Below are 13,884 nucleotides of genomic sequence, written 5' to 3' on the forward strand. Positions count from 1 at the left end.
TCCCTCTCCCTCTGCCCCTCCCCCTGCATTCTCTCTCTCTCTTTTTCAAATAAATGAATCAATATTAAAATATACATATATATAAGAATGATGTAGCAGATGAAAAGGGACATGGAAAGATGTTCATAATGTATGAGTAAGGAAAAAAAATTGAAAAATAAGATACAGAGTGTTAGTTGACAATGACCAAAACAAATAAATGAGAAAAAAATCACCAGAAAAACTTGATTGGAAAAAGCTACAATTATTAGATTGATTTCAATTAAAAAGAACACCTCTTCAATAGAGTCTTAGTATATTTCAGAAGAAGGGAGTTGGGGAGGATATCTACAAAGATTTAGAGCCAGAGCCCAGTGATCATAAGGTGGGTCTCACCAGACAGGGAGGATTGGGCACTTTTGAACATAAAACTTTGGATTGGTTGGCACACCCTAACCCACCAGTTCCTAATACCTATGTATTTTCTGGTGATCAGTTTCTTTCCATTTAGGAGGGCTACCGTGAGACCTTCCAATGGACTGATGGTTCCAATTAGCTGAAATGTCATTTCCGTTTATAAAATTCTTTATTATTTCTAAGTACTCTTCATCAGGAAACTCATCATCCCAAAAAAGAGGCCTTATTAATCCTGCTGGGGAAACAGTCCCAGAAAGTGACTTTACTCAAGATCATATAGCAATGTAGTGATACATTTAGGATCAGAAGTCTGATCTCCAGTTTTCAACTCTGAGCTTCCCTGAGTCTGACACCCCAGGCACTTTCCCATAAGGTAAAATTTACTGGGAATTCTGGGGATCTTAGCTACTGGACATAAAAATAAAAGAGACACAGTTCACAACCTTTGCAAGTATAATGAGACACTCTTATCTCCAAGTTAAGTTTTGGCAGGATTTCTGGAACAGGACTCCGTTCTCAAGACCAGATACAGGCATGGCCACTCGCGTACCCCTTGGTTTCATCACAACACAATTAAGGAAACCAAGATGCAGAGAGATGAAGTCTCCTGTGCCCACAGCCCTTGGTCAACCTGCAGATCCAACAATGGAAACATGGAACACGTTTTGCTTGAGCAATCTGATGACGGAACTGGCTATTAAAAACAACAACAGCAATAATGACAACAAATTTGGCTCATCCACCACTTGGATACCTTCAGCCACTCATAACAACAAACAAACAAATCCCCTCAAATAATCCAGGATGTATAACAGAACAGGAAAAGCAGACTTAGAGACAGGATCACAGGGGGCTGATTCAGAAGCTCAGTGGTCCTATCAGGAGATGGACCCTCTCCACTCTTGGTGCCTTTTGCAGTACTTTGCCTGATGCTTGTCCTTCATGGTCTCTGGGGCGGGTGGGAGTGGGGCGAGGGCAGCATTTCCAGGCCTCAAACCCCCATACAGAGGCACTGACTTAAGGAGACACTTGTTCAGAAGATCTTTCTCAGAAGTTCCTAAACAAATCTCTTCTCACAATACTGGGTGAGACAAGATGGTCAAGAACCCACTCCAAAACCAACCACAGCCAGGAGGACAGGGTCAGACCATTCATTCATGCTTCGCCCCTTGGAACTGAGGTGGGAAGCACTTTTACCTGAATCCTGTGAGGGTGGGGACTAGGGAGGAGTGGGGAGGAGAACCCCTCGCCCAATCAGAGCTCTGCCAGGGGAACACAGGGGTGGTCGTGATGGAGGGAGACCATGGACAGCATCAGCTACAACCTGCTGTGACCTACTGGCCACCTCTCCTGTCAGGACTTCATCTGATATCAATGTTGGCTTCAGGTAAAACTTACTGAAGACTCTGGAGACCTTAATCTAGAGTCAGTGATGTTCTAGGGGTGGGGATTTCGGCCAGGAACACTGATAGGGTCAGGCCACTGTCAGCAAAGAGGGAGTTTGGGGGCAGGTAGACTAGTATTTTAAAGAACGCCTTAAATCATACCTGGACTGTCACTTTTGGCTTACCCTGGGTATAATGATACAGATAGGAAATTGAAGTGAGAACCTTGAATGAACATCAGTCTATTTTTTTTTAACCCAGCTCATGTTCTATAATAGAATTTAGCCCTGCTAAAATAAAAATGGATTTTTGGATGACTGGGTCACAAGCTTCTTATTTTTCCTTTTCTTCTTCCTCTTTTTCTTTTTCTTTGCTTCTGATTTTTAAGAATAATGAACATATTTTCTTTTATAATGGGAAAACAGAATAACTTTTATTGGGGGGGGGGAGGTAGTTCATACTTGTCATTTAAATAGCATAGGGAATCCGCACCTCAAATAAGTAGTCTGATGATTACCTTTGTAATACTCGAAAATAAACCAACTTTATTTAAATCAGTTAATACCAATACCAACCAAGACTGGAAAACAAATTTATAACTCGTTCAGATTCATGAAGAGAACATTCAGCAGTATCTTCATCGAAAGGCAACTTAAATTTATTAAGGCTTGAAAGCAAGTCCTGCTATTTTGTCACCACAGTTAAAGGTCTTGAGAACAGCAAGTAACCATCATTTGGAGTGTCTTTATAAAATGTAATGTTTGTTCTTTTATAAAAAGCTAGGCATCTTTTACTAAATCAGTTAACCCCCAGCTTTTAGAATGGGACAAACACGAGGTCTTGAAAGTAAGACAAATTTCAAACATCAGCTGGATATTGTATATTTTAAGTGTATGCACAATCATTATTGTGAAATCTCTAACTATACATAAAATATCGTATATATATTAGATAACTGGATTCTTTAAACTATGTTTTAAAAGAAAAACAGATTGCTTTTATAGAAACACATATTAGCCCAAACCTTATAATGAGGCAATGTTTCATTTTATTTTTGGTTGGGTGAGGGGAGCATTGGATCTAATGCTGCAAGTAACATTAAATAAAATGAGGCACACTTTTGATCATACCTCCTGATGAAAGGAAAATATCCTGAAACTAAGCTGGGAGAAGAATATTGGCAAAGGTAAAGGAAAATGCATTCATGAAGGGGACACACGTTACTTGGTTTGAATGCTAAAAAGCACTGGATAGAAAACAATGGGTCTCTTTGCAGAAAAGGCTCCAAGGCCAAAGACATGACAATGTCTGTCCTCCTAACTTGAGAACCAGGATGCTTCTCACACGCACACTTCGCTCTCCAATGCTCACGATTCTTTTTAATGGCATGTGAAAAAATAAGGAAGGGATCCCTTAGAAATCCTTTAGCTTCAGTTTAATAATGAGGTGATACTTCATCTTTCCGAGGAGAGACAGACAACAGCATCTTGACTCACTCTGCTACTTAAATGGCTTCTGGCCACAAGGAATAGTGGAGGATCACAGAAGTAACTACTGGACTCCTGCTGCCTCTAGACCAATTTAATTTTAGACACAGACCCTTCACTGGTTTCTCACAATGGAAAACTCTTAAGAGATGGACCTATACCTTCCTGACTCTCCGCCCCGCCCCCAACTTTAATTCTATTTGTCTAAGCCTTACTGATTCCTGGGATTCTGAGATCTTCAGGGTCAATTCCAGGCTCGATCCCTCCTGCAACAATGTGAAGATGCTTGGTGTTGTCTTTGTGCAGAATGACCAGTAGTCACGGGTGCTGTGAAGAGCTTCTGCCGTCTCATTGACATGGGCTGGAAAATGCAGCTGAGGAAACGTCACTCTTGGAGAAGGCTTTTTCTAATGAAAAGACCAAGATCCTTGCTGGTGCCCCTGGCAGGAGATGTGTACACCAGAGACGCATTTTCTGGGAAGCTGAAACCAGTCTGAGATTGTGCGGCTAAATAAAAGTGGGTTTTTAGGGGTTTGTCGCCTGTGATTCTGAGCTGTCAGGCATTTCACTTCTGTCATCAGGAGATAAAGACACACAATACAAGGACCATGCTCTAGAACACTCAAGCTTTTATTATCCAGCTCATCATATAAGGTTATTAAAATCTTACCCAATACCTTCTCTCAGGGCCAACCTGAGAGGTAGCCCAATCTGATAAATGGGTTAATTCAACACAGTCATTCTGAGTTTGATTCTTCTTGCTGCCTCTGCCTCCCGCTATGCTATTCCAAAAAATAAAATAGTGACATGAAAGTCAAAGGAGAAAAATAAATCCAAAATAAAATAGGATCTCAACCCAAATCCTTTCTAATGCCACTGAAATGCTTTCTGAGGGATCAACACTCATTCAAGACCAAAAATGGGGTTACTTTGGATGAAGACCAAACCTTCAGGACTCCCTGAGCGGATGCTGGAGACACCTAAGGACTTCATCAGACTGAGGCCTGAAGATGATTTGCTGTATATGTGACAGGTTTGTGGCCAAAGCCCAGGAAGGCTGAAGGATCTAGAGAAAAAAATCTCTTTTGGAAAAAATAACTGGAAGGTAATATTATTGTTATTTTAGAATATTCTGCTAAATCTGGTCATAAGACATTAAAGCTTTCAGTCAAGAGTCAGTTGTATTATGTCATAATCTTATATTGAAATCAAAAGATATTCTTGAATTAAGTACTCAGAAGTGCTTTCCATCTCTAACTCCATCCCCTGTTTTCCGTGGTTATAACTGATCATTTAACTGCCTCCCCCCACTGGTGCCTTAATATCGTTATTTATGCAAAACTAAGTAAACCACAGAAGGAACATCTAGAAACAACAATATTGATTCAGTTTGGCTTCTTTGTTTTTAAAGACTGTGTTTTAAGACCAGCCAATGGCTGAATTCTGACTCTCAAATCAGTCATTAGTATCAGACAACCCCCAGCCGGGAGCTGTGCCACCTGGGAGCCTGTTTTCTGTCCCGCTGCCTTTGCTACACCGCCATGCTTCTAAAACAGCACCACTGCGGGTCTCTGGAAAGTAAATTGCCTCTTCAGTCATTGTGACTGTGTTGCTAAAGTCAGGTCAGGGTTTCTGAGGACAACAGGATTTACACTAATTAAAAATCCTCTGGGATCATTCCAGACTTCATCTCCCAAGAGGCCAGTTTGGGGCTTTTCCCTACAGTAAAAAGAACTGTTTCCTCACCATGTTCCTTTTTAAACATGTCTAGGGACTCCGTTCCCAGGGAATCCCTGGGAAGGTTTCTTTAAGGGAAGGAATGAATCAATGCCTCTTGCCCTTGCAAAGCTCTCAGGCTAATAAAACATCCTACTGAGAAATTTCCTCTTCCTCACTGGGCTCAAGGGGCTCCTGCTTCCTCCCCTCTGCTAAGATCACGGCCACGTGATCTCTTCAGAGATCCCTGGAGACAAAGTTCTGTCTGGGGGTGGCTGGGCCAACGATGTGCCAATGTTTCTATGGAAAGGACCGTTGTTGCCTGACCTTCCTGAGCAACAAGCCATGTCCCGGGGCTTTTTGGCACTCGGGAACCTCACTCTACCCGCGGGCAGCCCGGATGGGAGAGCTGCTGAAGGTGACGGTCTATGATGTCTGATTGTTCTCACAGGCCACCACTAGGACAGAGGGCTGATGATTAACTCGTTTTTCTTAGTTCCCTCTGCACAGGTTCCCCAGGCTCAAGCCAGATGAGCTTTGAGGGAGGTAAAACTGAAGGAGAGCAACTGAGGAGAGAAATATTAGCTAAAAAAAACTTTCCTTTTTCATCTGGCAGGTGAGTCAGATGGCAAGGGCATCTACTTTTCTTCAAGTTCAAGCCACATGGTTTCCCAGTCAGAAAGGCCCATGGACTTTCTTCCTAAGGTGTTCCATGATCACACCATCTGTTACCCATCAGAGGCTGTAGCCAGCTCAGCCAGGAGCCCCACTGGGCTGGCAGACCCACATTCGGGAACCACTTGAAGAGACTGGAAAGTCAGTTTTGGCCAATTGTTGGTTGGTAGTGACATGACATCAGCAGTTCAAGACTTTGTGAGATCATGAGAAAGAAGACCTGCACAAAGATTCCCAGGGAACCTCGAGCCTCATAAAGAACTTCTCTATCTTCACCCCCCACCCCTGCCCCCCACCTCCCATCTGCTTTCTCACAGAACAAAATTCACTCATGGATCTGTCAAACCTGGGCATGTCACCTCCAACAAAACTACCGCTAAGCAAGCAAACCCATGGCTAGTAGACCCCGTGGGCCTTTTGGCATTGACACTGTTCCCCCTCTCCTTCCCAGACACCCTGGTTTGTGACTGCATGCCAACTTTGCTTTCTCAAAAGACCTGGACAGCACAGCACAGAGGTGGGTGTGCCCCCGATACATGAGAGCATCACGACCTTCTCACCCTGCAGACTACAGAGACGGTCTGAAATGGTGTTCCAGTCTGGTCCTCAGTGCCCTGTGTGACCGGAGCGTCAGAAAGCAGAGAGGGACTGAAGGTGTGTGTGCCAGCCGCCCAATCCACAGCCTGCCTGTCCTCCATTCAATCTCTCTGACTCCCCCAAATGGGGTGGCTCTCTTTCTAGTAAGATCTTTGATGGCATCTGTCCTTGGCCAAGGAGTTACCAACGAGGAGGGGGAAGGGGACACAGGATTGCATGTTGCTACCGCAGCCGAGCAGCGAATCTGGTATTGGCAGAGGGACCGGGGACAGTCCCCTAGGCAGGTTCTCCAGGGCTGACCCCAAACACACTGAAAGCCGGACCAGGCCCAAAGGCTGAGAGCTTGACGGTGTCTATCACTGCCGCCTGCAGATGCCGGCGGGATCAGATGGGGTTGGCTGGGACCTTCCTAAGAGACAGCAGGCTAGAGTCCACGGGGCCAGCAAGAGGTGGCCCGCGACCAAAAGATGTTTCCCGAGGCGATGTGGAAGGGAAGTCAGTGAGGCTGGAGTTGGTTTGGAAGAAGCAGAGTCCTTGTGCTGCCAGTGGCGGGGCGAGGCGACCGAGCTCAGGACCGGCTGAGGCGCTTGGCGACGTCGGCATAGGCGGACTCGATCTCCTGGTCGGCGGCGCAGGTGTTGGTGAACTCATCCCGCGCGTAGGCATTCTTCAGGTACCGCCACAGGCCCGTCATCTCAGCTGGGAAGTCATAGTTCCGGTACTTCTTGGCCACGATCTACAACACAGACAGCAGGACCGAGATGGCGGGAAGGCACAAGACAAACCTGGGAGGAGTTAGTGGTGGGACCGGGTGTGCAAGCAGGGGGGATGGCGGGGGGCGGGGCGGACGGGGGTGGAGACCCCGCATGCATCACACCCTGCCACCCCGCAGCAAAATATGTATTGTGCAAGGGGCAGGCAGAACTGCCTTCTTTCTATCTTCTCTAATCTTATTTATTTCATAAGTAAATATAATTTTCCCTTTGACCTACTCATTCTTGTTTGAGGGACTTTCCTTGGGAAATCATCAGAAAGATTAGCTACCTATCTGTGATCATGGGATCAAGAGTAAAAAATGCAAGAGTGAAAAAAATGACAGAGAAAAGAAATGTCCAGCAATAGGTACATGAATTAATGCATTATCATAGGTAAATACAATGCCATGCTTGAGAGCCTTTAGAAATGATGCAGCAGAGGAAGTTTCAGACATCTGGAAGACTCTCTTAGATCATTAAGTGGATGCCTGGGTGGCTCAGTGGGTTAAGCATCTGCCTTCAGCTCAGGTCATGGTCCCAGGGTCCTGGGATCCAGCGGCGCATTGGGGTCTCTGCTCAGTCGAGACTCACCCTCCGCCCTCTGCTCAAATAAATCTATCAAATTCTATCTCGAATAAATAAGTAAAATCATTTAAAAAAAAGATTGCTAAGTTTCAAGAGCAGTGCAATAAAGTAATAATTTTTTTTAAAGTAGTATAATGCATTTGGAGAAATACGGGTAGAGACTAGAAGTATCTATACCAATATGTTACCAGTGGTTATGGCTGACTGATAGAATTATAAATTTTATCTCCTCATCCACTTTTTTTACCTAAGCACCCTTATTCATGGGGGAGAACAAAAAGCATAAAAAGGAAGTTAGATGTTGGAATGTACATGCAGGTTCCATGTACGCTGTGAGAGTGAACAAATCGTGACTTCTCTTCGTAGTTTGCACACGTGGGGGCTGTGGCTGGGCGTTCTGGGAAGGTGCTGTTTGTGCAGAAACAGTAGCATAGCAGTTAAGAACATGGGCTCTGGATCCCCACGGACTGAATCTGCCATTTTACTCCACCACTTAACAGCTGTGTGACCTTGGACTAGTTACTTAGTCTCCTTGAGCCCCCATTTCTTTATCTCTAAAATGAAGGTCATAATAAGACCTACCTTGGAGGAATGGATTAATACACATAAAATTAATACACACCAAATGCTTAGAGGGATGGCTGGCTCATCCTGAGTGCTCAAGAAACATTATCTCCTATTATAATTCCCCGAGACCCATCTTTTGCCCATTTGCATGCAGAGAGGGTGACCTTTGTCTTTACATGGGGCCTCAAACTCAGAAGGGCTTGTGTTTGGTTCCAGGCTCTGCTGTCACTGGCTGGAAATTCTGAGTACTTTTTAACGGGGCTCCTTTATTGTAACTATACATTGGGGTCTGCACATCAGCTCCTCTTGCTTCTAGGCCTCTAGGGGCAGGGGTGGGAATAGCAAAGAATAATCTCTCTCCTAAGGCCCTGACTTCTGAATCTTTTTTTTTTTTTTAAGATTTTATTTATTTATCAGAAAGAGAAAGGGAGCACAAGAAGGAAGAGTGTCAGGCACAGGCAGAGAGAGAAGCAGGCTCCGCACTGAGCAAGGAGCCCGATGTGGGGCTCAATCCCAGGACCCTGGGATCATGCCCTGAACCAAAGGCTGTGGTTTAACCAACTGAGCCACACAGGTGTCCCTGACTTCTACCTCCTTTTCTTGTTTTCTTTTTAGAGAGGTCTTCAGACTGCTGGCCCTGGGATCCTCCCACTCAGAGAACCCCAAAGTTCAGCTACGCTGGGCTTTCATCTTCATTTGCCAGTGATGGTCAGGGCTCCCTGGAAAGCTGTGCTGAGTGAACGCAATGATGACCCTATTGTGTGAAAAGCTCAGCCTCATCGGTTTGACCACATTCCCAAGGAGCATGCATCTTCCCCTCCCTTCTCCTGCATCAGTTTGTAAATTCTGTCCCAATAGTAAGCTCTATTCTATTCTGAACTGCAATTACTGTTTTAATATCCTCTCTCTCTCTTCCCTAGGTTGTGAGCAGTATAAGGGCAGAAACTCAGCTTCTTCATTTCTATACTGCCTGCTCAACACTAAGGCTTTTGTAAATTTTTTTTTTTACGATTTTATTTATTTGAGTGAGAGAGAAAGAGAGTGAGCAAGAGAGAGAGAACAGCCAGGGGAGGGGAGATGGGGGGAGAGCAGGCTCCTCGCTAAGTAGGGAACCTCAATGACAATGCAGGGCTCCATCCCAGGACCCTGGGATCATGACATGAGCTGAAGGCAGATGCTTAACTGACTGAGCCACCCAGGCGCCCCTCAGTAGCACTGTTTATAAGAGTAGTGACACTAACAAGCATTGATTTACTATGTGCTCTGCTCCAGGCTTTTCGGAGCACTGTGCAATCCTCTACAACTTCTAAATAACTCCATAAGGAAGAGTGTATTATATTCCCATTATAGAGATGAAGAAAGTAAGGCAAAGAGAAGTTAGATAAGTAAGGATTCAATAAACGGTTGTATTGCATCTTTACTATCTTCAGGTGTCCTAAATCAAAGTGCATCTAGAGTCAAATATAAGGAACTCACCTAATTTTATTTTATTTTTTTAAAGATTTTATTTATTTATTTGAGAGAGAGAGACAGTGAGAGAGAGCATGAGCGAGGAGAAGGTCAGAGAGCAAAGCAGACTCCCCATGGAGCTGGGAGCCTGATGTGGGACTCGATCCCGGGACTCCAGGATCATGCCCTGAGCCGAAGGCAGTCGTCCAACCAACTGAGCCACCCAGGCGTCCCAAGGAACTCACCTAATTTTAGAGCCTGAAAATCCTTAACAACGAGTAGACTGAAACTGCCAAGTGCCTAAGTGGGTTCCACAAGATGACACGGGAAATGAATTAATTCAACAGGTATCTTCTGAGTAATCACTAATGTTTGTTACAGTCCTTGCTTTCCTCTTTTTATTTGGGGATAGTTGACACCTAATGTCACATTAGCTTCAGGTGCACACATAGTGATTGGACAGGTCTATATGCTCTCCTGTGCTCATCAGCCTTGTTGCTCCCATCTGTCACCAAAGGACGCTATTACAATATCATTGCCTCTACACCTTCTGCTGGGCCTGTTGTTCCCATGACCGTCCTTCCTCTCTTTCTCTACATGGCCACCCAGCCCTGCACCAATGAGAAAGGAAGGGCTGTACTCGGAATCCCTTGTGTGTGCCCCTTATCCAGCTATTGTTGCTTATCTCCAAACCACCCTTACGTCTGTTTCTTTGGGACACTGGGACGCGTGGGCCAGGAATCCACAAATCACAGCTGTTCTGCCAGGGACTTCCCATTAAGCACTGCCAAGAGGGGGTGCGCGCGTGCGAGAGACAGAGAGAGAGAGAGAGAGACTGCAAAGCTGGAGGAGGGAGAAGGGCTGCCGCTTTCTGTCCTGGCCATCCTGTTCCCGTCAGACTCTCCTTTGCCCCAGTAGTAGCAGCTGAGTCCAGTTTTCTCATTCTGCCACCACTAGTGGAACCAGTGTCCTCACCCTGGCTGAGAGAGGCCAGCACACAACAGTGACCCCACAGCAGGAGATAGGGGTCATCCCCTCAAATTAGCCCCCAGCAGCAGCTCAGCATGCCCCACCTCAGAGGTCCAAGGTTGACTTGGCAAGGGCCCCTCATCGAAGTTTCCACATTTAGATCATTCCGACCTCTTCCGTTAGCCTCCCCTGCCCTTCCGTCGCAGCTGTCTCACTCGGGTAGAACCTTGTGGTATATTTTGCCTTCCTAGTTCTTCAGTACTTACTACTTCTTTCTATTAAATTCTCTCTGTTAAGAGAACTGGTTCGGGCTGGTCACCAAAAAGCCAGCCTCACAACGTTGTCCAGCTTAGGTGTGACTAAGAGGCAAAGGCGATGGCATCTGAGTCTCTGGCAGAGCACTGGCCACGAGCAAATGCTGGGGACAACACCCATTGCCAGTCCTCCTTGACCCCTCCCACTGTTCACTACAGGGTGAGGGTCCCTTGGGTTTGCCCATGAGCCTTTGAGAAGCAGCTGTGGTGGCTAAGAAGCAAGACCATGCAGGAGGGGCGGGTCACAAACGGACAGATGGAGCGGCCTCAAGTCTCTCCATGCTGGGATTTGTTTTCCTTTTTAAAGGATGCACTATGAGATTTAAAACAGCAGAAGGGCAAAGTATGGGTATATACTTGTGCTTTTTGCTTCTTTGCTGTTTGCTTCAGGGGCTGAAGTGGGTCCCTGTACTAGGCACAGGCCCCTGGGGCCGCTCCAGAAGGCCTGCCATTCCCCTCCCTGCCCGGATCTGCACGCCCCGAGCCTTGGCCACATCTCTGGTTCTTTCCTCACATGTTGGCTTGCCTTGAGGGGATGAGGACTAGAAGGGAGCCAGACAGTGAGAGTTCAAACCAGGCTCTCGGGGAGAATGAAGATGAATCTGAATGAGAGCCAGGCAAGAGAGGCAGAGAACGCAAGAGCGCACGAGAGAGTGTGGGCAAGAATGAGCACAGGAGTTCTGACGTTCACAGGAACGTCCATGTTCATGGTCTGATTTTGCTCTTTCCTATGAAAACAGTTAGCTCCCACAGCCTAGATTAGGTTTTGGCCTCAGGAGCCAAACTGGAGGCCTGACTTGGCTCCCCTTTCATTCTTTCTGTAGGACGGGGGTTTGCCAGGTCTCTGGGATCTGATAAGTTGGATCAGCAGAAATCCAAGGAGACAGAATGCAGGCCTGGCCTTTGTCCCCTCGCAGGCCATCCTCCCTCTGATTCCAGCTCCTCCAAGTGAGGAACTCACTGAACTCCATCCAAGGACATGGGCGGAGCGTGGCTGTTTAGGGCTGGTGGGGGGGACTGGAGGAGCCAGGGGATGAAGCACAGGACCTTGGGGGGGTCCAATTGTTTACCTTATTCGACAGGAAATTCTTGAGTGGGTAGTCAGTATAAGTTTAAGTAAGACAGAAGAAAGAAGGAGGAAAGGAAGAGAGAAGAAAGAAGCTAGAAGGACTATACTTCATGTCTCTTCATTTAGGCATGAGAAAAATGAATTCCAGAAAGAGTCAGTGGCTTGCCCCAGCTCATGTTGTCGGTGGGTGGCAGATACCCAGCCAGGACGTGGGTCTCGTGACTTTCTGAATGGGGGTCTTTCCAATATGTCACACTGACACACGGTGACTGAACTAGAATTATACCATCCCTGATGGTGCCACTCATTCCTCAGGAAAAGAGAATAAAAGATGTTTCCGGGGGTGTGGTGGGGCATGCAGTCATTAAGAACTTCAGAAACATGGAGTTTGGCTGGACTTGCAAGTAACCATTGACTTGGCGCCAGACCCAAAGTGTCTTCATATTAACAGACTGCATTTTCCCAGCCCATCAGTAATGGCCCGCGTGATTCCCACCCAAGTCTCAAGACGCCCAAGTCCAGCTCCAACCAAGTCCTGCGGGAACACTGGGGCTTGCACAGCTCAGATTTCAATTCAAGCTGGTTGTGTTCTGATTAGAGGGAAGCCCACATTTCTAGCTCAGGACTTCAGCGGGAAAACGATAGGCAGATATCCAGGTGATGAATGATTGAATCTGATTCTTCTTAGTGAAGGGCAGAAGGAAAATGGTATATTAAAGACACAAGTGAGGTGATTGAATGGTCAATCAATGAATATTTATGAAAGGGCTACCTGGTGCCCACCATCGTGCTTGGAGAAGCCACTGTCTCCACAGAGCTTGCTGTCTGACTGAGACAAATGATATAATCAGTCATATGTCTGACTGAGACATAGAAGTGTGTATAAAAGTATACACTAGAACAGTCTAGTGATATGGTCCTACTGTGTGTTTCTCTAGGCTAGTAAGGGCCAGGAAAGGATGTAAGAAGAAGCAATAGTTTAGAGAATGAACATCAGGGCACGCCTGTTGTCTTTGAATGGGGTGAAACAGAGCAGCCCTGTTCTGTGCTGCTCCAGAGAACAAAGGGAAGAAGGGAAGCTGTTTGGCTCAACATAAGAAAGGATGTTTTTAGAGGCATCTGGGTGGCTCAGTCGGTTAAGCATCTGACTCTTGATTTTGGCTCATGTCGTGACCTCCAGTTTGTAAGACGGAGCCCTACATAAGGCTGTGCACTGGGCATGGAGCCTGCTTGAGATTCTCTCTCTCCCCTCCCCTCTCCCTTGCCAGCCCCTTTAAAAAAAAAAAAAAGGAAGGAGGTTTTAATGATCAGAGTCATCCAAAATGATAGGGCTGACTCGTTCAGCAGGGAGGTCTTCACCACCAGAAGCGTGCAGCAACGGCTACATGGAAATCTGTCACAAACATGCAGAAAGTGGCCCAGTGGGGATGGGGTACAGTTTAGGTAGACCTTGGAATTCCCTTCTTTCCAACTCTCAGATCCTAGAATTCTTGTAGGACAGGATTACATTGCATGTCAACATTGATCAGGGAGGACAACCATGGCAAGAAAATGACATCACTTTCTTGCAGCCTCCACCCCTTCAACTGATAGATGAGGAAGAGAACACACGCCTGCCCTAGGGAATTACTAGAGGGAATGAGAAGGCTTGCATATGAAGCAACTTTGCAGAGATGTAGGGGTATGGCCAGTGGAAAGCTTTGAGACAGAGGCAAGGAAGAGGCGCTCTATATATCTATCTATAAACATATGCATACACATATAAATGTATGTGTAACCACACAGGCTACGACAATAGCAACTACTATGTATTGAGCCTTTATAATATGCCAGGCACCGTCATGCCGTATTTCTTCTCCCAGCCAAGAAGGAAAACTAAGACTAAGAAGTAAGTAATACATGCCTATTTTATGGAAGCTG

The 13,884-nt window shown here is 46.0% G+C and overlaps 1 protein-coding gene across 1 annotated transcript in view; it reads right to left on the reverse strand.

The window, feature by feature from the left end:
- Positions 1 to 2,303: 2,303 nt before the first annotated feature.
- Positions 2,304 to 13,884, reverse strand: part of CLIC5 (chloride intracellular channel 5) — a 100,642-nt gene continuing 89,061 nt past the window's right edge. Inside the window, exon 6 of the mRNA XM_044252067.1 lies at positions 2,304 to 6,992. Within this exon, the coding sequence (XP_044108002.1) occupies positions 6,825 to 6,992 (168 nt within the window). The 3' untranslated portion in view covers positions 2,304 to 6,824. The remainder of the gene's footprint in view (positions 6,993 to 13,884) is intronic.

Source organism: Neovison vison, chromosome 1 (genome assembly GCF_020171115.1).
Source record: "Neovison vison isolate M4711 chromosome 1, ASM_NN_V1, whole genome shotgun sequence".
Lineage (NCBI taxonomy): Eukaryota > Metazoa > Chordata > Mammalia > Carnivora > Mustelidae > Neogale > Neogale vison.